This window comes from Eumetopias jubatus, unplaced genomic scaffold, assembly GCF_037043125.1.
Source record: "Eumetopias jubatus isolate StellerSeaLion01/CBP00866 unplaced genomic scaffold, mEumJub1_p1.0 scaffold_7, whole genome shotgun sequence".
NCBI classification, from domain to species: Eukaryota; Metazoa; Chordata; class Mammalia; order Carnivora; family Otariidae; genus Eumetopias; species Eumetopias jubatus.
Genome location: NW_028274813.1, coordinates 110,571,789 through 110,599,668, shown reverse-complemented (window position 1 = coordinate 110,599,668; position 27,880 = coordinate 110,571,789). Strand labels below are relative to the sequence as shown.

General features: G+C 42.7%; 1 protein-coding gene across 1 annotated transcript in view; it reads right to left on the bottom strand.

Moving 5' to 3' along the window:
- THSD4 (thrombospondin type 1 domain containing 4) overlaps positions 1–27,880 on the bottom strand; it is a 580,073-nt gene that overhangs the window by 515,911 nt on the left and 36,282 nt on the right. Inside the window, exon 3 of the mRNA XM_088025131.1 lies at positions 22,343–22,412. Within this exon, the coding sequence (XP_087881257.1) occupies positions 22,343–22,412 (70 nt within the window). The remainder of the gene's footprint in view (positions 1–22,342; positions 22,413–27,880) is intronic.

Genomic DNA, 27,880 nt, shown 5'->3' with positions numbered 1-27,880 from the left:
ACACCTACGAACTCAACAGGAGATCGAAGAAGAGAGTAGCAACAACTCTCTGAACAGAAAAGCGACCACTTTCTGGAAGGGAGGACGTGCGGAGAAGTGAATCCGAGGCGATATTCCGGAGGTTAGACGGCGGGGAAGGGGCCTCCGTCGGCCGCTTCGGGCAAGTGATAGAGCCTCGGACCACAAAATTAGAACTTCTAGAAGTCGGCTCCGCTGAGGGACGTCGCTCCAGTGGCTAAGCTGGGGGTGAAACCCTCGCGGGACAGTGTGGTCTCAGGACCCTTGGGGTCACAGAAAGACCGGGGGTGCCTGAGTGCGGCAGAGCTCCCGGGTATCGGAGCGGGGAAGCCGGCTGCAGAGATGGAGCGGAGGCGCGGGCTCTCAGCTCGGGGGTTGCCATAAACTGTGATCCGCGGCCCAGTCGGGCCACTGCTCCTCCAGCAGGGACCCAACAAGCGGCAGAGCCGGGGAGTCTCCCCTTCCTCCCCCGGGAGCAGTGGCGTGGGAACGCACCGCAGGGATCTGCTGGGTTTGGAGACTCCACACGGGGTCAGGTGCCAGAGATGGAAACGCTCGGTCACAGGCCGGGTGAGCACGGAGTGTGGCCGGAGACCAAGGAGATGGGAGTGACTGCTTTTCTCTGGGGACACACTGAGCAGCGGGGCCCCGAGTTCTCAGCTCCTCTGGGTGGAGATTGGGAGGCCACCATTTTCACCCTGGTCCTCCAAAGCTGTACCGAGAGCTTGCAGGGAACAACAGCTCCTGAGAGCAAACCCGAGCAGCTTGCTTAGCCCGGACCGACAAGGGCGGGGCAATTCCGCCTCCGGCAAAGACATTTGGGAACCACGGCAACAGGCCCCTCCCCCAGAAGATCAGCAGGAACAGCCAGCAAGCCAAGACCAAGTTTACCGATCCAGAGAACTCCAGCGCTAGGGGAATACTGCACATAGAATTCATGGTTTTTTTTTTTTTTTTTTTTACCATGATTCATTAGTTTTTCAAAGTTAATTTTTTTAACTGTTTTTTATAATTTTTCTTTTTCCCTTTTTCAACCAACATCTTATCAATCCCTTTTTTAAAAAAACATTTTTTATTTTTCATTTTTAGAGTCATATTTTATCCCTTCTTAGTAGTTACCCTTATTTTTGGCATATATATATAAGTTGTTCCCTCTTTAAAATTTTGAGAACAATAAAAAAATTATTTAAAAAAATAAAATAAAATAAAATTTTGAGATACAGTTTCTTCTAACAGATCAAAATATACCCTAAATCACTAGTGTATGGCTTTGTTCTAGTCTCCTGCCTGATCACATTCTCTCCCTTTCTTTTTCTTTTTTTTTTAAATCTTCTTGTTTCTTTTTTCAAACAACTTCTTATCAATTCCTTTTATAAAATCTTTTATAATTTTCATGTTTACAGTCATCTTCCATCCCTTTGTTGTATCAACCCTTATTTTGTACATATATAAGTCTTTCTTCCTTTTTTTTAAGATTTTATTTATTTATTTGAGAAAGAGAGAATGACAGACAGACAGCACGAGAGGGAAGAGGGTCAGAGGGAGAAGCAGACTCCCTGCCGAGCAGGGAGCCCGATGCGGGACTCGATCCCGGGACTCCGGGATCATGACCTGAGCCGAAGGCAGTCGCTTAACCAACTGAGCCACCCAGGTGCCCAGTCTTTCTTCCTTTAAAATTTTAGGAAGCACTTTTTTCCAAAAGACCAAAATACATCCAAAATCTAGTGTGTGGCACTGATCTATGCACTAGCCTGATCATATTTGATCATATTCTGTTTTTTTTTTTGTATTGTACTATTTTTGTTTTTATTTTTTTCTTTTTTTTCCGTTTCTTTTTTCTTTCTTTCCCTTTCTTTTCCCCTGGTTTCAGGTCTTTTCTGATTTGTATAGGGTATCTTTGCTGAGGACGTTGTTAACCTGTTAGCATTTTGTTCTCTCATTCATCTATTCTCCTCTGGACAAAATGACAAAATCACCTCAGCAAAAAGAACAAGAGGTAGTACCATCTGCCAGGGACCTACTCAATACGGACATTGGTACAATGTCGGACCTAGAGTTCAGAATCATGACTTTAAAGATACTAGCTGGGCTTGAAAAAAACGTGGAAGTTATTAGAAAAACCCTTTCTGGAGAAATAAAAGAACTAAAATCTAACCAAGTCGAAATCAAAAAGGCTATTAATGAGATACAATCAAAAATGCAGGCACTAACTGCTAGGATAAATGAGGCAGAAGAGAGAATCAGCGATATAGAAGACCAAATGATGGAAAATAAAGAGGCTGAGAAAAAGAGAGAGAAACAACTAAGGGTCACGAGGGCAGAATTCGAGAGATAAGTGATATGATAAGATGAAACAACATTAGAATAATTGGGATCCCAGAAGAAGAAAAAAGAGAGAGAGGGGAAGAAGGTATATTGGAGCAAATAATAGCAGAGAACTTCCCTAATGTGAGGAAGGAAACAGGCATCAAAATCCAGGAGGCACAGAGAACCCCTCTCAAAATCAATAAAAATAGGTCAACACCCCGACATCTAATAGTAAAACTCACTCAGTCTCAGAGACAAAGAGAAAATCCTGAAAGCAGCTCGGGAGAAGAGATATGTAACCTACAATGGTAGAAACATTAGATTGGCAACAAACCTATCCACAGAGACCTGGCAGGCCAGAAAGGACTGGCATGATATCTTCAGAGCACTAAACGAGAAAAATATGCAGCCAAGAATACTATATCCAGCTAGGCTGTCATTGAAAATAGAAGGAGAGATCCAGGACAAACAAAAACTAAAGGAATTTGCAAACACGAAACCAGTCCTACAAGAAATATTGAAAGGGGTCCTCTAAGCAAAGAGAGAGCCTAAAAGCAACATAGATCAGAAAGGAACACAGACAATGTACAGTAACAGTCACCTTACAGGCAATACAATGGCACTAAATTCATACCTTTCAATAGTTACCCTGAATGTAAATGGGCTCAATGCCCCAATCAAAAGACACAGGCTATCAGATTGGATTAAAAAACAAGACCCATTGATATGCTGTCTGCAAGAGACTCATTTTAGACCCAAAGACACCCCCATATTGAAAGTGAGGGGGTGGAAAACCATCTACCACACTAATGGACATCAAAAGAAAGCTGGGGTGGCAATCCTTATGTCAGACAAATTAGATTTTAAAACAAAGAATGTAATAAGAGATGAGGAAGGACACTATATCCTACTTAAAAGGTCTATCCAACAAGAAGATCTAACAATTATAAATATCTATGCCCCTAACATGGGAGCAGCCAATTATATAAGGCAATTCATAACAAAAGCAAAGAAACACATTGACAACAATATAATAATAGTGGGGGACTTTAACATCCCCACCCCCCAATTGAAATGGACAGATCATCTAAGCAAAAGATCAACAAGGAAATAAGGACCTTAAATGACACACTGGACCAAATGGACTTCACATATATATTCAGAACATTCCATTCCAAAGCAACAGAATACACATTCTTCTCTAGTGCCCATGGAACATTCTCCAGAATAGATCACATCCTAGGGCACAAATCAGGTCTCAACCGGTACCAAAAGATTGGGATTATTCCCTGCATATTTTCAGACCACAATGCTTTGAAACTGGAACTCAATCACAAGAGGAAAGTCGGAAAGAACTCAAATACATGGAGGCTAAAGAGCATCCTACTAAAGACCAGGAAATTAAGGAAGAATTAAAAAAAGTCATGGAAACCAATGAAAATGAAAACACAACTGTTCAAAATCTTTGGGATACAACAAAGGCAGTCCTAAGAGGAAAGTATATAGCAATACAAGCCTTTCTGAAGAAACAAGAAAGGTCTGAAATACACAACCTAGCCCTACACCTAAAGGAGCTGGAGAAAAAACAGCAAATAAAGCCTAAACCCAGCAGGAGAAGAGAAATCATAAAGATCAGAGCAGAAATCAATGAAATAGAAACCAAAAGAACACAAGAACAGATCCACAAAACTAGGAGCTGGTTCTTTGAAAGAATTAACAAGATTGATAAACCCCTAGCCAGACTTATCAAAAAGAAAAGAGAAAGGACCCAAATCAACAAAATCATGAATGAAAGAGGAGAGATCACAACCAACACCAAAGTAATACAAACAATTATAAGAACATATTATGAGCAACTCTATGCCAGCAAATTAGATAACCTGGAAGAAATGGGTGCATTCCTAGAGATGTATCAACTATCAAAACTGAACCAGGAAGAAATAGAAAACCTGAACAGACCTATAACCCCTAAGGAAAATGAAGCAGTCATCCAAAATCTCCCAACAAACAAAAGCCCAGGGCCAGATGGCTTCCCAGGGGAATTCTATCAGACATTTAAAGAAGAATTAATACCTATTCTCCCGAAACTGTTCCAAACAATAGAAATGGAAGGAAAACTTCCAAACTCATTTTATGAGGCCAGCATTACCTTGATCCCAAAACCAGACAAAGACCCCATCCAAAAGGAGAATTACAGACCAATATCCTTGATGAACATAGATCAAAAATTCTCACCAAAATACTAGCCGTATGATCCAACAGTACATTAAAAGGATTATTCACCATGACCAAGTGGGATTTATCCCTGGGCTGCAAGGCTGGTTCAACATCCGCAAATCAATCAATGTGATACAATACATTAACAAAAGAAAGAACAAGAATCCTCTCAATAGATGCAGAAAAAGCATTTGACAAAGTACAGCATCCTTCCTTGATCAAAACTCTTCAGAGTATAGGGATAGAGGGTACCTAACTCAGTATCATAAAAGTCATCTATGAAAAACCTACAGCGAATATCATTCTCAATGGGGAAAAGCTGAGAGCTTTTCCCCGAAGGTCAGGAATGCGGCAGGGTTGTCCACTCTCACCACTGCTATTCAAGATAGTATTAGAAGTCCTAGCCACAGCAATCAGACAACACAGAAATCAGTGGCATTCCTATACACCAACAACAAGACCAAAAAGAGACAAATCAAGGAGTCGATCCCATTTCCAATTGCACCCAAAACCATAAGATACCTAGGAATAAATCTAACCAAAGAGGCAAAGGATCTGTACTCAGAAAATTATAAAATACTCATGAAAGAAGTTGAAGAAGACACAAAGAAATGGAAAAACGTTCCATGCTCATGGATTGGAAGAACAAACATTCTGAAAATGTCAGTGCTACCTAGAGCAATCTACACATTCAATGCGATCCCCATCAAAATACCATCCACCTTTTCCAAGAAATGGAACAAATCATCCTAAAATTTGTATGGAACCAGAAGAGACCCCGAATAGCCAGAGGAATGTTGAAAAAGAAAAGCAAAGCTGGCGGCATCACAATTCCGGACTTCCAGCTCTAGTACAAAGCTGTCATCATCAAGACAGTATGGTACTGGCACAAAAACAGACACAGACATCAATGGAACAGAACAGAGAGCCCAGAAATGGCCCCTCCACTCTACGGGCAACTAATCTTTGATAAAGCAGGAAAGAATGTCCAATGGAAAAAAGACAGTCTCTTCAACAAATGGTGTTGAGAAAATTGGACAGCCACATGCAGAAGAATGAACTGGACCATTTCCTTACACCACACACAAAAATAGACTCCAAATGGTTGAAATACCTAAACGTGAGACAGGAGTCCATCAAAATCCTAAAGGAGAACACAGGTAGCAACCTCTTCGACCTCAGCCGCAGCAACTTCTTCCTAGAAACATCGCCAAAGGCAAGGGAAGCCAGGGCAAAAATGAACTATTGGGATTTCATCAAGATAAAAAGCTTTTGCACAGCAAAAGAAACAGTCCACAAAACCAAAAGACAACCGAGAGAATGGGAGAAAATATTTGCAAATGACATATCAGATAAAGGGCTAGTATCCAAAATCTATAAAGAACTTATCAAACTCAACACCCAAAGAACAAATAATCCAATCAAGAAATGGGCCGAAGACAGGAACAGACGTTTTTCCAAAGAGGACATCCAAATGGCCAACAGACACATGAAAATGTGCTCAGCATCGCTCAGCATCAGGGAAATCCAAATCAAAACCTCAATGAGATATTACCTCACACCAGTCAGAATGGCGAAAATTAACAAGTCAGGAAACGACAGATGTTGGCGGGGATGCGGAGAAAGGGGAACCCTCCTACACTTCTGGTGGGAATGCAAGCTGGTGCAACCACTCTGGAAAACAGTATGGAGGTTCCTCAAACAGTTGAAATTAGAGCTACCATACGATCCAGCAATTGCACTACTGGGTATTTACCATAAAGATACAAATGTAGGGACCCGGAGGGGTACGTGCACCCCGATGTTTATAGCAGCAATGTCCACAATAGCCAAACTGTGGAAAGAGCCAAGATGTCCATCGACAGATGAATGGATAAAGAAGATGTGGTCTATATACACAATGGAATATTATGCAGCCATCAAAAGGAATGAGATCTTGCCATTTGCAACGACGTGGATGGAACTGGAGGGTGTTATGCTGAGTGAAATAAGTCAATCAGAGAAAGACACGTATCATATGACCTCACTGATATGAGGAATTCTCAATCTCAGAAAACAAACTGAGGGTAGCTGGAGTGGTGGGGGGTGGGAAGGATGGGGTGGCTGGGTGATAGACATTGGGGAGGGTATGTGCTATGGTGAGCACTGTGAATTGTGCAAGATTGTTGCATCACAGATCTGTACTTGTGAAACAAATAATGCAACATATGTTAAGAAAAAGAAAAAAGAAGGAGATAGCAGGAGGGGAAGAATGAAGGGGAGTAAGTCGGAGGGGGAGACGAACCATGAGAGACGATGGACTCTGAAAAACTGAGGGTTCTAGAGGGCGGAGTGTGGTGGGATGGGTTAGCCTGGTGATGGGTATTAAAGAGGGCACGTTCTGTGTGGAGCACTGGGTGTTATGCACAAACAATGAATCATGGAACACCACATCAAAAACTAATGATGTAATGTATGGTGATTAACATAACAATAAAAAATTTTAAAAAAAAGAAGGAAAACACTTTGAGAAGGAGCATGTTTGGGTACCCAGCATGAAGCACAAGGCTGCCATGTGTCATAACAAGAGCAAATAGTGACAACAACACTTAGGTAGTATTTTCTATGGCTCAGAAAACATCCTAAACTCTTCACTTACAAGTCATGTAATCCTCTAAAACAACCTATGAGATAGGTACTATTATCATACCCATTTTACAGATGGCAAAACTGAGGCACAGGACCTGCCCAAGGTCCAGAATTAAGTGAGCAGCAGATATCAACTAGGCAGGGATATCAACTAGGCAGTCTGGCTTCAGAGTCCAAAGTTCACATAGGAAGCACTTGATAAGTATTTGATGAGTTAATAGGGAGAAAATGAACTTGGCCATAAGTAAAAACATGCACAAAGGGAATACAATTAGGAACAAAAGGACATTGACTTCTTTATTCCCAAACTAACCAAAGGGTGAGCAACCTGTGCGGAAGGAAGCCAGCTGGCACGTGAAGGATTCCACTTGCGAAATTCCTCCATCATTAAGAATCAGGTAGCATCATCGTTCCAAGAAGAAGGTGGACCACTAACATACACACAAGGGCAGTGCCTAAGGACTTTACAGACAGTCCCTGACTTACAATTTTTCAACTTTACAATGGTGTGAAAGAGACATGCATTCAGTAAAAACTGTACTTTGAATTTTGAATTTGGATCTTTTCCTGGGCTAGTGATTGGAGGCACAATCCTCGCTCATGATGCCGGGCAGGGGCAGGGGCAGCTCCCAATCAGCCTCAAGATCATGAGGATAAACAGTCGATACATTTACCACCATTCTGTATACCCAGACAACCATTCTGTTTTTCACTTTCAGTACAGTATTCAATAAATTACATGAGATATTCAACACTTTCTTATAAAATAGGCTTTGTGTTAGATGGTTTTGCCCAAAGGTAAATGTTTGAGGCACTTTAAAGTGGGCTAGGCTAAGCTATGACTTTCGGTGGGTTAGGTGTATCAAATGCATTTTCAACTTAAGATGGGCTTACTGGAACATAACCCCATTGTAAGTCAAGGAAGATCTGTACTACAAGTCGTTTTCTTTTCCAAAGACCAAGATTTGTGGCCTAAGTGATAAGTTATTCTGTCTGTCAAAACTTTGTTTTAACTGTAATCTGGCCTGGAAACATAACATAGTGGGGAATTTAGAAGTTATTTTTAAAACACCTTTTTATGGTTTGGATTTTGTATGTATAAGTGTAGGAGGGAATGGAAATTTCAAGAAAAAAAATCAAAGTACATAAAATACTCATTTTTCTTAGGACCCATTTATAGTCCCAAAGCCACTTTGATAGGGTCAAAACACACACACACACACACACACACACACACACACACACACACACACACACACACAAATCTATTCTGTGCAACTGCTTGTTTGTAGTAAGATCACATTTGCGATATGGGTATTAGAGTTTGTTCAGACAATAATAACAAATGTTTTTAAATACTAGTACAAATGGAACTAGAAATTTCCAAAGGAAAGAATTTATAAACTTGTATTGTGTGTTTTTCTGTGAAGCAGGAAGAATACTTAGAACACAAGAAATATTCACAATATAGAAAACAAAGGGTTTTTTTGCCCCTGAACTTAGGGGTAAATACTAAAAGAGTTATTTAAAGAAACAAGGGCAGGGGGCATCATAAGGAAGGAACACGCAAAACTCGGTATCATTTTGCCATTAAAAATGTGGGGTGGTTGCCTCAGTTTCCCCAGCTTCTATTATGCCCAGCATCTGCTTCCTCTGATGGTCCCTTGGCATCCTCACAAACTTCTACAGATAGAATACGTGACCCAAGTTTTTCTAGGTCTTTCATGGTTCATTTCTTGATGTGGCGTTGTCCCTCAAGCTAACAACTCCTTTCAAATCTAGAGGTGGGGGATTCTGCAGCTGGTAAGGTTTCACAAAATAGTCGAGGGCAGAGCCACCAGGCTGGGGACAAGGATGGCTAAGCCTTCCTTCTAGTCTTCCTGGCACCAGGCATGGGCTGGTGACATGGCCAGCACCAAGGCTGGGAGGATGAAAAACCAATTCGAGTTCAGTCAGCCAAGGACGGAGAAGGCAAAGAGGTCCCCGAAGGCCGGGAAGGCCAACTCTGTGCACCGTCAAGGAAGTCAGTAAGCATTGGCCAACATCAAAGCCAGGTTCCAGGCAGCCTTGTTTACTCCGTGTTCCACTTCATGCCACCTACCCACAGGTATTAAACATACCCAGAAAAAAATTCAGAGATCTGAAGGGGAATCCTGGCCCTAAACAAGGAAGAGGCGAAGAAGCCAGGGCTGCCCCATCGTGCCCAAACCAAAACCTGATGTTGCGCGCTTTCTGCACAAAGGGCTTTCCAAACACGAAGTCTTAAGCTCGAGGCTCCATGTGTAACAGAAGCAACTTTGATTTTTCTGCCCTGGGATTTGAATCCAAGAGATCTGGCACAGCATGAATTAGTGAACACTGACATTCTTCCCAGTCCTTAATAAGGTCTTTTTACTTTATTTCTTCATTTCTCATAAGTAAAAATACTCTCAATTTTTCAGAAGCCCGCGGTTATATTTATGCCATCAGAAACAGAAGGCCTGACAAACACCAGCTGGGAACAACACAGTGCCTGCCTTAGAGTCGGCTTCCAATTCTGGAAGGGTTCTGCGCTGGACAGTCACGAATGAGAGTGTGCCCTATGCTGTTCTTTGAAGAGCATCTTTGTTTCCCGGGTGCTCTCCGAGGACAGTCCCACAGTGCTCCAAAGCCTCCCGCCACCACTTCCACACACGCCGTTTGATACGCCGTGTCGCCTTCTTCCTCCTCTTATTGAGGCATAACGTATAAAAGGCATGAAGTATGCTGATGGCAAACAGATGACTCTGTATACTTTTAAGCCCTAACTCACCACCACCTGGGTCAAGATGGAGACTATTTCCAACATCCTGGAAGCTATCCTCGTACCCCTCACTGGTCAATCTTATCCCTTCTGTTGGTGTCCATTACTCCGATTTTCTTTTCAGCACAAATTAGCTTTGCCTGTTCTTGAATAAATATAAATGGTTTCAGGGGCGCCCGGGTGGCTCAGTCATTAAGCGTCTGCCTTTGGCTCAGGTCATGGTCCCAGGGTCCTGGGATCGAGCCCCACATCGGGCTCCCTGCTCGGCGGGAAGCCTGCTTCTCCCTCTCCCGCTCCCCCTGCTTGTGTTCCCTCTCTCGCTGTGTCTCTCTCCGTCAAATAGACAAATAAAAAAAATCTTTAAAAAATATATAAATGGCTTCATACCATAGGTGCTTTTGTGGTTGGCTTCGTATGCTCGATAAGAAAAACTTATTCAGGGAGTTCAGTGAAGGCATTCACGTGAAATTCATTCAGTAGATGCTTATGTCAGTTTATTTCTAACAGCTTTGTCGAGGTATAACCGATGCACAATAAATCGTACATATTTGAGGTGTACAACTCGAGATGACTCACACATGCACCACAAAACTATCACCATCCTCAAGATAATGGGCATGTCCAGCACCCCAAAAGTTTCTTAGTACCCCTTGGCCATCCTCCTTTCCTCCCCTTCCCTCATCCCCCCAAACACTGATATGCTTTCAGTCGTTACACATTAGTTTACATCTTCTAGAAGTTTATATAAATGGAATAATACAGTATGTCTACTTTTTTATATAGGTTCTTTCACTCAGCATACTTATATTGAGATTCATCCATGTTACAGCATGTATTGATAACTCCCACCTTTTTATTGTGCAGCAGTATTTCTTAGTAGAGGTAGTGAACTAAGTTTTATTTATTCATTCACCTGTTGATGGACATTTGGGCTGTTTCCAGTCTATGGCAAATAAAGCCGTTATGAACATTCATGGGCAAATCTATGTATGGATACAAATTTCCTTTCCTCTTGGGTAAATATTGGACCCTATGATAGGTATGCATGTAACTATTTAAGAAAGTGCCAAACTGTTTTCCAAAGTCATTTACCATTTTTAATTCCCGTGTATGAGGAAACCAAGTCCTCCACATCCCCATCAGGATTTGGGATGATCAGTCTTTTTAATTTTAGCCACTCTACTGGGTGTGTAGTCATATCTCACTGTGGTTTCACGTTGTCAATTTGTATTTCCCTAATGACTAAAGACGTTGAGCATGTTCTCATGAGCTTACTTGACAACCGTTTATCTTCTTTGGTGGAGCATCATTTCAAATCTTTCGCTTACTTTTGTGTCGGGTTATTTTTTCCTTACTTTGACTACTGGGAGTTCCTTATATATCCTGGATACAAGTCCTTTATCAATTATATGATTCATAAATATTTTCTCTCAGTCAGTGGCTTGTCTTTTCACTCTGTTAAGAATGTCCTAGAACAGGGCACCTGAGTGGCTCGGTCGTTAAGCGTTTAGTTGTTATGGAGGAAGTTGAGACCATTGATTTGAGGTCTTTTTATCTTTATAGGTATTTAGTTACATAAATTTCCCCCTAAGTGCTGTGTTAGCAGCATTCCACAATTTCTGATTTTTCATGTTTTCGATTTCATTCAGGTCAAAGTACTTTCTAATTTCCCTTTCATTTCGTCTTTGACCCATGGATCATTTAGAAGTGTGTTATTTCCAGATTTGGGGGAATTTTCCAGATACATTTCCATCATTGATTTCTAATTGAATCCCATTGTGATCATAGAATAAACTGTTTGAGACTTGAATCTTGTTATATTGAGACTTGTTTTATGGCCCAAAATATGACCTATCTTGGTAAGTGTTCATCAGGCACTGGAAAGAATGCATATGTGATTTTGTTTGAGGGATGTTCTACAAATGTCACTAGGTCAAGTTGGTTGATAGTCATGGTCAAGTCTTCTACATTCTTACTAATATCTCTGTCCACGTGTGCTATCAATGTTAGGAAGGGAATGCTGAAATCTCTGACCATACTCGTGGATTTGTCTGTTTCTTTTTGCAGTTACATCAGATTTTGCTTCAGTAATTTGAAGCTCTTTATTAGGTGCATAAATGTTTAGGATTATTATGTCCTCTTGATAAATTGGTTACTTTGGTTATCAAATGACCCTCTTTATCCCTGGTAATATTTTTTGCTCCAAAATTTACTTTATCTGATGGTAACAAGGTCCCTCCAGCTTTCTTTTGACTAGTGTTACTATGGTCTATCTTTTTCCATCCTTTTAACCCATGTGTGTCTTTATATTTAAGTGTGTTTCTTGTGGACAGGACACAGTTGTATGTCTTGTGTTTTATCCAATCTGCCAATCTCTGCCTTGGTTGAGTTGTTTTTGTGAATATTAATATAATCATATTTAAGTCTACCAGCTTGCTATTTGCTTTCTAGTTGTCCCATCTGTTATTTGATCCCTTTTCCTTTTTCTTCTTTTGAATTATTTGAAAATAATAATAATAAATTCTATTGTTTCCCTTTTTTTGACTGGTGAGCTAAAGTTCTTTGTTTTGTTATTTTAATGGTTGTTTTAGGGTTGATAGTAAACATCTTTAACTCATCAGTCTTCCTTCAAAGTAATATGATGCCATTTTACATGTATTATAAGAATCTTACAATACTATATTTCCATTTATCCTCTTCTGGCATTAACATTTTATTATACATATACTCCCCAACACATTGTTATTATTGCTTTATTTAGACTCGATCTTTAAAGGAGATTTAAATAATTTTTTTAAACCTTATATATTTATTCAAATCCTGGACGAACCCCTCTTGGGGTGCCTGGATGGCTCAGTAGGTTAAGCATCCAACTCTTGATTTTGCCTCAGGTCATGATCCCAGGGTCCAAAATCAGGCCCCATGTCATGAAATCAAAACTCCCTCAGCAGAGAGTCTGCCTCTCTCCCTCTCCCTCTGCCCCTCCCCCTGCCCCCCCAACTTGCACATGCACATTCTTTCTCTCCAAAATAAATAAATAAATCTTTAAAACTTTATACATTTACCCATGTAGTTATCATTTCTGGTGCACTCATTTCCTTTATGGAGATCCATATTTCAATCTGATACCATTTTCATTCTGCCTAAAGAACGTCCTGTAACAATTCTAGTGGTGCAAGTGTTAGTACAGCATTTGTATGTCTGAAAAAAAATGTCTTTATTTTACCTTTTTTTTTAAATTTTACCTTTATTTTTGAAAGGGATTTTTTCTGAGTGGAGAATTCTAGGTTGACAGTTTTGTTCTTTCAGTGCTTTAAAGATGTTTCCCTCACAGGAGAGACAGGAGACAAGGAATCTGCTGTATCTTGATCTTTGTTTCTGTGAGTGTAACATGTCTCTTTTTTTTAGGGGCTGTTGAATTTTTTCTTTTTATTACTAGCTTTGAACAACTTCATTACGGTGTGACTTGTGCTATTTTCTTCATGTTGCTAGTGCCTGGAGTTCATTGATATTCCTGAGTTTATAGTTTTCATCAAATTTGGAACATTTTCTTTTTTTAAAAAGATTTTATTTATTTATTTGAGAGAGAGAAAGAGCATGAGAGGGGAGAGGGTCAGAGGGAGAAGCAGGCTCCCCGCTGAGCAGGGAGCCCGATGCGGGACTCAATCCCAGGACTCCGGGATCATGACCTGAGCCGAAGGCAGTCGCTTAACGAACTGAGCCACCCAGGCGCCCAGAAACATTTTCTAATTTTTAAAAATTTTCCTTTCTGTCACCCCCTCCCCCCTCTTCTTTTGGTATTCTCATTGCACAGATATAAGCCCACGTGAAGTTGTCCTATGAATGCTCATGAATGTTCTATTCATTTTTTAAAATTCTTTTCTCATTCTGTGTTTTGTTTCAAAAGTTTCTAGCTTTCTATCTTCAAGCTCATTCATCTTTCTTCTACACTGTCCAATCTGCCATTAATCCCATCCAGCATATTTTTCATTTTAGACTTTGTCATTTTCAACCTGAGAAGTTTGATAAGGTTTTTTTAGTTATCATCTGTGGTTCTATTTAACTTTCTGAATCTGTGAAATACTGTCTTAATAACTTCTAATAGCCTTTTTTTTTTTTTCAAATTCTAAAATCCATGTCAGTTCTGAGTTGGCTTCAATTGATTGTTCTCCTCTTTATGAAGAACAGTGCTGTTTTTGTGCTCCTGTGGGTGCCTGGTCATCTTTGAGCAAATGTCAGACATCTTAAATTGTACCTTTTTGGGTGCTAGATATTTTTACATTCCTATATTCATGAGCTTTGTGCTAGAATAGTTACATCATTCAGGAACAGTTTGATCCTTTCGTTTATGATTTCCTTACATTTATGATTTGTTAGTTAGGTCCAGAGCAGTACACAGTCTAGGGTCAATTACTCCCCCAGGACCTTGGCAAGAGTTTCCTGAGTATTCTCTCCAATGTCCTCTGGATTGTGAGTTTTTAAAGTCTGGCTGCTAGGAAGAGTCACTACTTCTGGTACTGCACGAGTGCTGGACATTGTTTCCTTCAATCATTTTGGATGGTTCTTTCCCAATCTCAGGCTGTTGTGTCCCATGCCTGTGCTCACTGGTCCTCCCTGAGGAGGACCCCTGCGGTCTCTGTGTCTTCTCTCAGTGTCGCTCCACTCTCTGGTACTCTGTCCTGCAGACTCTTGCCATCACGGTCTCGCTGGACTCTCAAGCTCCTCAAATCAAGGAGTCCAGTGGGTTCTGCCTGGGTTCCCATTCTCACTTCACTCCAAGGGTAAGAAACTCTCTCAAGGCAGTTAGCTGGGGAAATTTTAGGGTTCAACTCATTTGTTTCCCATCTCTGAGAAATCGTTGCCTTATGCTGACCAATATCCATAGTTTTGAAAACCATTGCTTCATATATGTTGTCTGGTCATGTTTTGTTTGGGTTGTTTCAGGGAGAAGGTAAGGGGAAATCCAGTCCCTGTTGCTCTATCTTGGCCATTGTGCTCTTGTTCTAGATGGGAAGGTAAATCCAATCTTGGCTGGAATCAGAAAATTATTTTTTAATTTTGTTCAGTGTTATCTTGTATGGATACACTATAATTATTTACCCATTCTGTTGTTGATAGACTTTTGCATTATTGCCAATTTTGAGTAACTGTAAATGAAACTGGTTTGAATATTTTTACACATATTTTGGTGGGTACATGCACTCATCTCCCTTGGGTAAATAGTTAAGAGTAGAATAGCCCGGTCACTGAATAGACATATGTTTAGCTTTAAGAGACGCTGCCAAACAGTTTCCAAAGGGGTCCGCTATTTTAAACTCCCACCAGCAATGTACGGAAATTCCAGTTGCTCCACATCCTCATCAGCACTTGGTACTGTCCGTGTTTTTCATTTTAAGCTATTCTGGTGGTATCTCATTTTAATTCGTATTTCCCTAAGGACTAATGATTTTGACTGAGCACCTTTTCATATGCTTATTGGCCATAAGAATATCCTCTTACATGAAGTGTGTATTCAAGTCTTTGGTCCATTTTAAAAAATTGGATTGCTTAACTTTCTTAATGACCAGCAGGGGTTTTTTTTACATATGTATTCTGAACATGAATTTTTGTCAAATATATTATTGTGACTATCCTCACCTGTTTATGACTTATCTTTTCCCTCTTTTTCTTATGATGTATTTCGATAAACAAAAGTCATCAATTTCAACATAGTCCAGTTCTTTGGGTGTCTTGTTTAAGAAATTCTTACCCACCACAAATCATGAAGATAGTTTCATATATTTTCTTCTAAAAACATTACTGTTTTTTCCTTCTTTCTTCTTGAATACAGCAGCAATGATATGAGAAATTATATGTAGCTTAAAAACTTCTTTTTGCCCTTCTATCGGCCTTCTGTTCAATATCCAACTGTATGACACTGTCAACAGGCAATGTGAAGTCATGGGCTGCACATCCTACTACACTAATAGTAGGCTCTAAACCCATTACAAACAAGGTCCCCCGCTGTTGACATCATGACTTGTTAATCAGTTAGCAAAACAAATATTTTACTTCACCCTTACTTCATTCTGTAGTGTCTCTGTTCTTTTTGTTTGAGAGTTTCTATAAATAACAGGTTGAAGAGCCCTTTTCTTTGGCTGGGGGCCCAAGGAGTGAGTTTTTATTTCCTTCTTCTAGTTTTTCATTGTTTTCTAAATTCTTTATAAGACGTGCATACTTTAATTTAAAACGTAAACTTAAAAAAAAAGCCATATTGAGCAGTTGTGATGAAAGTATACGTATGTTTTTTCATTTGTAGGAGTAAAATACGACATTTCACAGCTCTTTCCGGAACAGATTATGTTGACTATACACGTTATGACTTATAAAATCAACTTGCTCGGTCAATGTCTGTTGGGCAGACACCATAGAACAGTTTCATTAACTTAAAAGCTTTCTACAATTTCCATAGTTTCCCTTATTAATAACGTATGGTTTTTATTAAAGTCTTGGTCAAGTTTTTTTTTGTTCCTACTCTTGGTCTTACCTTATCTGCAAATGAAGCCACAGAAAGCTTTAAAAATACAATGATTTGCCAACTGTCATTAAAAATTACCAAGAACCCGGTGATGGGTATTAAGGAGGGCGTGTACTGCATGGAGCACTGGGTGTTATATGAAAACAATGAACCGTGGATCACTACACCAAAATCTAATGATGTATTGTATGGTGACTAACATAACATAATAAAATAAAATAAAATTTAAAAAAATAAAAAATAAATAAAAATTACCAAGAACAGAGGTTGAGCAATCCTTTGTGATACTCTCCTTGTTGCAGGAGCAAGAGGAAGACACCTGGGTAGAAATATCTGAAAAGAGCTACTGATGCTCTGCACCAGAGTTCTCTTCTCCTGCACCAATGTGAGACAGAGATGTATCCAGTCACCTGAGCCATATTTAGAAAAGCATAGTTTACTTGACAGCATTTACAAATTATGTCTTTTCCTCAGAATAACTTACACTGCAGAAATGCTTCCATATGCTAAAGTTGGACATGCTATTGTAATGAAAAAGAAAAAGAGAGGTCTTTTAGTGGGTAGTTTTCATATACATACTAAACTGCAAGATGCACAAATTAGTAATGCTGTCCCTTAAGAATTCACCATAAATGGTTTTCCAATTCTTTCTGCCGCTCTCTGCTACAGATTGGGAGTGGATTGTCATAAAACAATGGGTCAGCAGGGATTCAATTTTGATTTATCTAAGCAATGAGAGCAATTTGAGAGCAATCATAATTCTTATGTTTTAATGAAAAAATAGACTTTTTTCTCCAATCTTTTGTGTTCCTTCAAGTTCCGGAAGGAGACAACTCCCAACTTCAAATTCCAAAACACATATACATGCAGTTCACTCCTCTCTATCAGACTTTAGAGTGGCGGTCTACCAACTATGGGCATGGGCCAAATCCAGGTAACCACCTGTTTTTGTAAATAAAGTTTTATTGGAATACAGTCATGCACAGTCATTTACCTATTGTCTACGGCTGCCTTTGTGCTACAAAAGCACAGCTGAGTAGTTACAACAGAAACTTTGTAGCCCGGAAAAGCCTAAAATAGTCACAACTGGTCCTTTACAGAAAACCCATTTCTGACCCTTGTTTTACTAAGTACCTACTTCTCCCGTTGCAGAAATAGATGGATGCTACCATTGTCAGTACCTCTGCCAGGATTCTTAGGATAGAAGCAGGCAGGATGACAGCCACAGTTCCACAAAGCTCTAATGAAACAGCAGGAAGAAATTCAACACCCAAGAAGTATTGAATCCTTTCTTCTCTAGGGTGAATGACAATGACTCTGGCAGCCAAAATGCATATAATTATACTTGAAAGCTGTCCTAAAATGTATGTTCTCCAAGGAAATTAATCTATAAAGGATTTTGAAAAAGAAATTAATGTATCTTTCTACTGCAAAGTTCTTAACAATATTTTGGGGAGATACCATATGCCAAGATGGGATACTCTCGGCTCAATTTTAAAATTCAACATTCCAGGGGTGCCTGGGTGGCTCGGTCGCGTAAGCGTCTGCCTTCAGCTCAGAGTCCTGGGATCATGGTCTCGGGGTCCTGGGATGGAACCCTGCATCAGACTCCCTGGTCAGTGGGGAGTCTACTTCTCTCCCTCTCTCTGCCCCTCCCCCTACTCGTGCTCTCTCTCAAATAAATAAATAAAATCTTTAAAAATAAATAAAATAAAATTCAACATTCCAAAGTAACTCATAAGCCTTTTTTCTTTCATTTCTCAGAACAAATACTTAAGAAAGATGAAGGCAATACCTATTTGTGAACCTTTTGTTCAGGATAGATAGATAGATCGATCCTATATCCTACATCATATATATATATATATATATATATATAATCAGTCATCAGGCTAACTTGAAAGATTAAGAGAAACAGCAAAGTTAGTTGATCATTTATAAAATATTTTCAGCTATGATGGTCTATTTGAGCAACAAGAACAAAACACTGGCAAACTGATTCAACTATTCAACAATTCATTCGACAATAGAGTCAACAATTCAACTATTAGGATTAACAACCCTGATACTTTTAAACAGTAATAAATAATGTAGCTTAATAATGAAAAGACAGGTGTCTTAGTCCACGCCAGCTACTATAACAAAAATCCCATAGATTGGGGGAGAGGGGGCTTATCAAAAACATACATTTATGTTTCACAGTTCCGGAGGCCCAGACGTCTGAGATTAAGGGGCTGGCAGATTTGGTGTCTGGGAGAGCCAATTTCACGGTTGATAGACAGCCGGCTTCTCACTGTACCTTCCCCTAGTAGAGGGGGCCAGAGATTTCTTTAGGATCTCTTTTATTAGGGCAATAATCCCCTCATGACCAAATCACCTCCCAAGTGCCCCCATCTCCAAATACCATCACACTGGGGATTAAGTTTCAACATATAAATGTGGGGGGACACATTCAGTCTTTCATATTCCACCCTTGTCCCCCAAAATTCATGTCCTTCTTGTATGCAAAATATATTCATTCCGTCTGAATAGCCCCCAAATTCTTAACTGGTTCCAGCATCAACATTAAAGTCTAGGTCCAAAGTCCAATCTAAATATCACCTAAATTCGTACAATTCACCTGAGGCAATCTGCTCTCCAAATGTGAACCTGCTGGATCAAAGCTGTTTCGTGCTTCTGAAATACAACGGTGAGACAGGCACAGGACAGGCAGTCCCGTTCCAGATGGGAGAAAGAGGAAAGAAGAAAGGAGTAACAAGTCCTACGCAAGTCCAAAACCCAAGGGGGCAAATTCCCTTAGACCTTAAGGCTCAAGAATAATCCTCTTTGGCCTGATGCTCTGGCTCTCCAGACTCAATGGGACAGTGCTTCTGCCGGCAGCTTTGCTGGGTAAGGTTGAGGCCCCAAGGCTCCTGGTTGCCCTGCCCCCACAGCTTTGGGCAGCCCTGTCCCCTCTGTGGCTCTCCAGGGTTAGGGCCTGGGATCATGGCTCTGCTGGGAGGCCTGATCCTTTGAAATCAAGATGGAGGCAGCCACGCCCCTGCAGCTCGCTGGGCACAGCCCGCGCCTCACCCGGTTGCCGGAGCAGCACCTGGGGCAGCCGAGGAGAGAGTGGAGACCACCTAGAGAGGTGGTAGCTGGAGGGTCGGGCACAAGCAACCCCTCCTTTGCATTCTCCCATTGTCTTGGAAAATATTCCCTGGTTTCTGTGAGATGGTGGACTAGTCTCTCATTATCAAATGGTCTCTTGGCCACACCCTTAGTGTTGTCTCCTGAAGACTTTCTCTTTCTCTTCAAGACGGATTAGCTGAGAATTTTCCAAATCTTTAAGTTCTATGCTCAGCTTTCTTTCCAATTAACAATTCCATCTTTAAGTCATTTCTCCTTTCTCACATTTTACCACAAGCAGGCGAGAGAAACCAGGCCACTCCTTCCACATTTTGCTTCGAAATAGCTTCAGCTAAATATCTAATTTCATTGCTTGCAAGTGCTACCTTCCACAAAGGCGAGAACACGAACACAATTCGGCCAAGTTTTGTTTTTTTGTTTTTTTGCCACTTTATACCAAGCCTGGCTTGTCCTCCAGTTTCCAATAACATGTTCTTCATTTCTGTCTGAGACCCATCCTTCACCATCCGCAGTCCAGCACCTTCCTGTTCGGGATCACCGTTCTCTGAGCAGATGAGGCTTTCTCTACAGCCCTCCTCTCCCCTTTCTAAGCTCGCACCACAAACACCTTGAAAAGTCCACCCGTGGCAGTGTAGGCTCCTCCTAGCACGCACTTCCCTGTTCTTCCGGTCCCTGCCCGCTACCCGGTTCCAAAGCCACCCCCACCATCTCATGCATTTGTCAGAGCAGCACCCCCACTTCCCAGTGCCCGTTTTTGTCAGAGTCAGTTGGGGCTGCTAAAAGAAAGTACCAGACACTGGTGGCTTATAAACAAGAGAACTTCTCACCGTTCTGGAGGCTAGAAATCCAAGATCAAGGTGCCTTTTCTGGCTGGCAGATTTCTTTTTTTTTTTTCCATGTAGTACGTGCCCTCTTTAATACCCATCACCAGGCTAACCCATCCCCCGACCCTCTCCTCTCGAGAACCCTCAGTTTGTTTCTCAGAGTCCATAGTCTTTCATGGTTCGTCTCCCTCTCCGATTTCCCCCCTTCATTTTTCCCTTCCTACTATCTTCTTTTTTTTTTTTAAACATATAATGTATTATTTGTTTCAGAGGTACAGGTCTGTGATTCATCAGTCTTACACAATTCACAGCGCTCACCATAGCACATACCCTCCCCAATGTCCATCACCCAGCCACCCCATCCCTCCCAGGGCAGGCAGCAAGCTCTCTCCAGACTCTAATAAGGGCTCTAATCCCTTTCATCAGGGCTCCTCTCCCCTGACATAAGCACCTGCCAAAGGCCCCACTAGCAGATACCATCATACCGGACATGAGGTTTCAACATGTGAATTTAGGGGGGGACACAAACATTCAGTCTACAGGAGTTGTCCTCTCTGACTTCCTGAAATTATGAATGGGAATAATGCAGTGAAGTGAGAGGGGTATAAATTTCCAGTGACTCTAACAAAATGATGCTTAGACCTTGGCCCGGTTTTCTATTCATTCATTCATTCATTCATTCAGTTGGTCACTCAACAAGTATTTTATTGAACACCTACAACATGCCAGGCTGCCTTCCAGGAGCTGGGAAGACAGCAGTTTCGTGGAGCTAACATCCCAGCAGGGCATACAATACAATACAGTTCATATCTGGTCTGGAAAAACAAAGCCAGAACATAAGCCACAGACCTAAAAGAAGTTAGACGATGCAGACAAAAGCATTAAGAATCTTGCAAGAAGGATCTCATCCAGGCAAACCCTTGTGCATACTCTTGTCTGCTCCCTTGTCTCCCAGATTTCCTCTGTGAAATCCCTCTCTCGGGAAAGCTTCCCCACCAACTCGGTCACACTCAGATACGAACGCCTGACCTACCATCCTTCTCAGAAGTGTCTGCATTTTGTGACTTACAGAGAGGAGGAGCGCCTAGGTAGCAGAAAGGGGTTTTCGGGACCTACTCAGAGTCACCTCATGCATCTGCTTCTAAGGAAGCATTTATCATGCACCTGTCCTGGTTCAGCTTGTTTCGGCAGCAGCGAATAGCTCATCTGCTACAAAACCCACAGAGCCTGAAGGGAGGCATGCTTGATACTGTCCGTGTGTCCCCCACCCCCATGTTCTGTGCACCATTCTCCATCCAGCCCTGTTGCCTTGGAGGCCGGCCTCTGAGGACCGGACCAAGGGATTTTTGTCTTCTTTTGGTTGGGCTCAGCTCAACGGAGTCCCCAGGCGGAAATGGAGAAGGGGAGGAAAGAGAGGGCCAGCTCTTAATTTCCCTGCTCCCTCCCTGCCTGGCTGCTGGTTGCCTGGGGCTACGTCCTCCTAGCAAAGATCAGGGCTCCCCATGGGGCTCCTCTTGCATATAGCTACAGTTAAAGCTCTAGCTAGCTCTCTCTGTAACCATTAGTACCCGCGGCCCCTGAAGGTGCCCCTAGAGGGGGTCAAAGCTCCACGCTGGTGCTCCACCACTCCCGGGTGGGTAGTCTTCTCAGTGCCCTCTCCCTCGGGGTCGCGTCCTCAAGGACACAGCCAGCAACACCAGCGATGCTCTCAGGTCGGACCCTGACTCTGGGCACCAGCTTCATTTTTAAGCTCCGAGGATTTAGGAGGGAGAGGAGGACTGGTGAACATTCTAAAAGGGGTGCTCCCTTCTCAAGATTAGCGGCGACTCCCCCCCAAAGAGAACCAAACTCGGGCAGATGCCTGGAGTGCCCCTAGCCCCTTGTGTGGAGAAGCAAAGCCTCTGAATGGTCGTGGCTTACCTTTCTGTGTTCAGTGGAGGGCTGTGGGCAGACGAGCTGGAGTCCAAGCAGTAGGAGGGAACCCAGGACGCTGAGAAGGAAAAACAGCAACAGGCAGGGCCGTGAGTGTGTCGCGGGCAACAGCACCCAGTCAAAGGCAGCAGCTCTGCCTCAACCCTGGAAGGGAGAGAACAGCCCAACCCCCTCCCCGGGATGTGACCCAGCCAAGGTGCCAAGCGCCAGCCTCGATGCAGGGAAGGCAGCCCAGGGCTGTGTGCTTGGCCAAGGCGGGGGGCAGATCTGGGATCAAACCCTTTACCACTCACCAGCAGGGTTTCTAGGTCAGGGTGTGGAACCTCAGGAGCCCCAGTCTCCTCCTGGGTAAGAGGGGGCCGACAACAGAAGCTGGCTCAGAGGTTTGGGGAGGACGGACACAGAGAAAGTGCTAGTGCATGCTTGGTCCTAGTGGAGCTGGTCAGGTCCAGATAAAGGTGGGGCTCTGAACCTGGCCAGGGAAGCTCCTCTCCTACACCCCATGCTTCCCTTGGAGGCTTCCCTCTGCCCGTTCTTGGCCCTCTCGTGTCACAGATGTTCTCCATGGGCGGGATTAGCTGTGTTAAGCCCTACTGTCACCAGCCCTGATTAGGACTTGTCATCAAATAAAGGGAAGGTATGGTATAGGAGCCAGCTGGCCCTGAGACAGCAGGGTGTGCTGGGAGGGATGACGCCTTGGATTCGAACACATTGAGACTAGAATCCCAGCTCCACCATTCCCATCTGGGTGATCCTGCGCAAGCTAATGTCTCTGACCCTCAATGTCCTCACCTTCTGGAGGGATCACGGGATGACAGAGGTGGAAACCCCCACACAGCTGGTTAGTCAGAGGAGAGACAAACATTGTCAATTAACTAAAATGCCCGAAGTCCCTTGACTTGAAATCATCAATGCCATTGTTTGAAGCCTCCCTGCAAAAAGGGCACTTGTCCTACTTGGTTGTCTTTTGGATCCTTTTCTAGGGTTTAACCCTGAGGACAGTTGAGTGACCCGGGTGGTCCTCACCCTTTTTTAAGGCTTCCAACACAATTGTGAGATGTGAAACACTGCTCCAGTCCAAGCAGAACTCACTGTGTGGAGGTAGACATGAGGAAACCTGTCTGAACGTGGGGGTTAGGGCGTGTGGAGTTAGAAAAGCCTCCCACCATCTCTAAGTATCCTAAATGCTGCACTAAGCTCCTCTTTGTATGAAAATTAGCCAAGCCCTGGCAGACCACCCAGAATGGATATGAACAGACTGGTCAGAGATGGCAATGGGGCAGGAATCGGGGCGAGGGGGACATGTAATGAGGTGCCAGATGCATCCTTTCCAAGGCTGTCTTAGACTTGCGGCTGGGGCCCCAAAGCTGAGGCCCAAGGGTAGTACATAGACACCCATTCCAAACAGGAAGGGCTGCACCCTCTATTGAGGACCAGAAAAGGAGGTGCCCCCTCTGCCCCACCCTCATCCCATGTTGTCGCCCCTCCCCACCTCCAGCCTGCACAAGGAGCGGGCCAGAGGATGAGAGAAGTTTGCCCTGTGTGGATTTCTTTGAAGAGAGATGCAGGAGTGCTGAAGACAGCCCCCTCCTCTCCTGTAGGAGAAGAAAAGTCAGAGGTCCCTCCCCAGACAAGCAAGAAGGACTACCATGTAGAGAGCTTTATCTGAGCCCCCATGTTTGGGATATAAGGACTCGTGCCAGATTCTCCCCTGAAAAGTAGCTAAAGGACAAAACCTAGCTGGAGTGTCTGGGAGGGCAGAGTGGAGAGAGAGGGCTGGAGCGGGGACAACCTACATTTCTGGAACTTGCAGGGACAGAAGATGCTGGCTTTTTCCCGTCAATTGAATGCAGGCACCGTGAAACGCTGGGTTTAGGTTGTCTAGAAAGGACCTCATCAAAGGCTGCTTGCTGGGGTCAGGTGATGTGTGGTGGGTACCCATGGAGTATGGGACTTGGGGGAGGGTCATAAAGAGATGTGTAGCAGGAGACCCCAAGTGAGGGGGAGGTTCTTAAGGACCACCCAAAGTGCCCCAGGAGAGAATGCAGAACTTAGACATCTGCCAACCCACGATCAGCAACACCAGATCACCAGGAGCACCAAGTCCATGGAAACCCTCTGCCCAGTTACCTCTCCTCTCCCCTGCTCCACCCTGGAGCCCCCAACAGTGGCAGAGGGAGGGGCCGGGCAGAGAACTGGGCTGTGAGAATCAAAGAGTTGGTTTATAACTTGCTGAGGATCTGGCCAGTGCTGTCCAATAGAACTTTCTATGACAATGGAAATGTTCTTTTTCTGCACTATCCAGTGCACAGGTACACGGATCTGATGGTGAAGTGACTCATGTTTCAGAAGAATACCAAAAACTACTGAAGGAAAACTAAAACTACAGCTTCTAAAAGCCAGGCATTCCACCAATAAGGCTCTCCCTTCCTACACATATACCTTTTTTGGACTTTTCTTTTTAAAGATTTGTTTATGTATTCCAGAGAGAAAGAGAGCAGGGGGAGGCGCAGAGGGAGAAGGTGGGAGAATCTCAAGCAGACTCCCCGCTGAGCTTGGAACCCGATATGGGGCTCAATCTCACCACCCTGAAATCATGGCCTGAGCCGATATCATGACCAGAGCCAAATTCAAGAGTCGGATGCTTAAGAGTTGGACTGAGCCACCCAGGTGCCCTTTCTTTGGACTTTTTGATACTTAAAAACAAGACTGCTCATTAACCTGCAACAAACAAGAAAACTGCCCAAGATGTCCTCCAGCCACAAGGCAGGGGCATCTAAAGGAGTGGGTGTGAACACACTGGTGGGAAGAGAACAGGGATGTTCTAGCTGAATCCTTACTGGATCCAGTTTGTCCTCCAAACCTGGGTGCATGTGCATCTCAACTAGGAAGTCCATGCTCCTTAGTTACATGAGCTTGTGCAAATAAATCCTCTATGGACCTTCGTTTCCCCATCTGTAAAATGGGAATAATATGACCTGTCCGGCCTCCCTCAAATGAGTTAAGGTGAAAGACAGCCTTTCATGAACCTGTGCCTACAACTCTGAATCATGATAACACATTCTGGCACTGTTTACTCATAAAAAAAAAAAAAAAAAAAAACCTAGATTGGAGTGGTTTTGTTAAAAAAACAAACACCAGCTCCATAAATGTGTTATACCTCAGCCCTTCCAAGTTCTTGGCAGACAGCTAAGCCACGTATTTATAATGCAATCAGGAGCACTTTTGGTTTTTTTTTGTTTTTTTAAATAATTTTTTATTGTTATGTTAATCACCATACATTACATCATTAGTTTTTGATGTACTGTTCCATGATTCATTGTTTGTGCATAACACCCAGTGCTCCAGGCAGAACGTGCCCTCTTTAATACCCATCACCAGGCTAACCCATCCCCCCGCCCCCCTCCCCTCTAGAACCCTCAGTTTGTTTTTCAGAGTCCATCGTCTCTCATGGTTCGTCTCCCCCTCTGACTTCCTCCCCTTCATTCTTCCCCTCCTGCTATCTTCTTCTTTTTTTTTCTTAACATATGTTGTATTATTTGTTTCACAAGTACAGATCCGTGATTCATCAGTCCTGTACAATTCACAGTGCTCACCATAGCACACACCCTCCCCAATGTCTATCACCCAGCCACCCCATCCCTCCCACCCCCCACCACTCCAGCAACCCTCAGTTTGTTTCCTGAGATTAAGAATTCCTCATATCAGGGAGGTCATATGATACATGTCTTTCTCTGATTGACTTATTTCACTCAGCATAACACCCTCCAGTTCCATCCACGTCGTTGCAAATGGCAAGATCTCATTCCTTTTGATGGCTGCATAATATGCCATTGTGTATATATACCACTTCTTCTTTATCCATTCATCTGTCGATGGACATCTTGGCTCTTTCCACAGTTTGGCTATGGTGGACATTGCTGCTATAAACACTGGGGTGCACGTACCCCTTTGGATCCCTACATTTGTATCTTTGGGGTAAATACCCAGTAGTGCAATTGCTGGATCGTATGGTAGCTCTATTTTCAACTGTTTGAGGAACCTCCATATTGTGTTCCAGAGTGGTTGCACCAGCTTGCATTCCCACCAGAAGTGTAGGAGGGTTCCCCTTTCTCCACATCCCCGCCAACATCTGTCATTTCCTGACTTGTTAATTTTAGCCATTCTGATGGGTGTGAGGTGGTATCTCATTGAGGTTTTGATATGGATTTCCCTGATGCCGAGCGATGTTGAGCACTTTTTCATGTGTCTGTTGGCCATTTGGATGTCTTCTTTGGAAAAATGTCTGTTCATGTCTTCTGCCCATTTCTTGATTGGATTATTTGTTCTTTGGGTGTTGAGTTTGATAAGTTCTTTATAGATTTTGGATACTAGCCCTTTATCTGATATGTCATTTGCAAATATTTTCTCCCATTCTCTCGGTTGTCTTTTGGTTTTGTGGACTGTTTCTTTTGCTGTGCAAAGCTTTTTATCTTGATGAAATCCCAATAGTTCATTTTTGCCCTGGCTTCCCTTGCCTTTGGCGATGTTTCTAGGAAGAGGTTGCTGCGGCTGAGGTCAAAGAGGTTGCTGCCTGTGTTCTCCTTTAGGATTTTGATGGACTCCTGTCTCACATTTAGGTATTTTAACCATTTGGAGTCTATTTTTGTGTGTGGTGTAAGGAAATGATCCAGTTCATTCTTCTGCATGTGGCTGTCCAATTTTCCCAACACCATTTGTTGAAGAGACTGTCTTTTTTCCATTGGACATTCTTTCCTGCTTTATCAAAGATTAGTTGCCCGTAGAGTGGAGGGGCCATTTCTGGGCTCTCAATTCTGTTCCATTGATCTATGGGTCTGTTTTTGTGCCAGTACCATACTGTCTTGATGATGACAGCTTTGTAATAGAGCTGGAAGTCTGGAATTGTGATGCCGCCAGCTTTGCTGTTCTTTTTCAACATTCCTCTGGCTATTCGGGGTTTCTTCTGGTTCCATACAAATTTTAGGATGATTTGTTCCATTTCTCGGAAAAGGTGCATGGTATTTTGATGGGGATCGCATTGAATGTGTAGATTGCTCTAGGTAGCACTGACATCTTCACAATGTTTGTTCTTCCAATCCATGAGCATGGAACGTTTTTCCATTTCTTTGTGTCTTCTTCAATTTCTTTCATGAGTATTTTATAATTTTCTGAGTACAGATCCTTTGCCTCTTTGGTTACATTTATTCCTAGGTATCTTATGGTTTTGGGTGCAATTGGAAATGGGATCGACTCCTTGATTTGTCTCTTTTCGGTCTTGTTGTTGGTGTATAGGAATGCCACTGATTTCTGTGCACTGATTTTATAGCCTGCTACTTGACTGAATTCCTGTATGAGTTCTAGCAGTTTTGGGGTGGAGTCTTTTGGGTTTTCCACATACAGTATCATATCATCTGCAAAGAGTGAGAGTTTGACTTCCTCTTTGCCAATTTGGATGCCTTTTATTTCTTTTTGTTGTCTGATTGCTGTGGCTAGGACTTCTAATACTATGTTGAGTAGCAGTGGTGA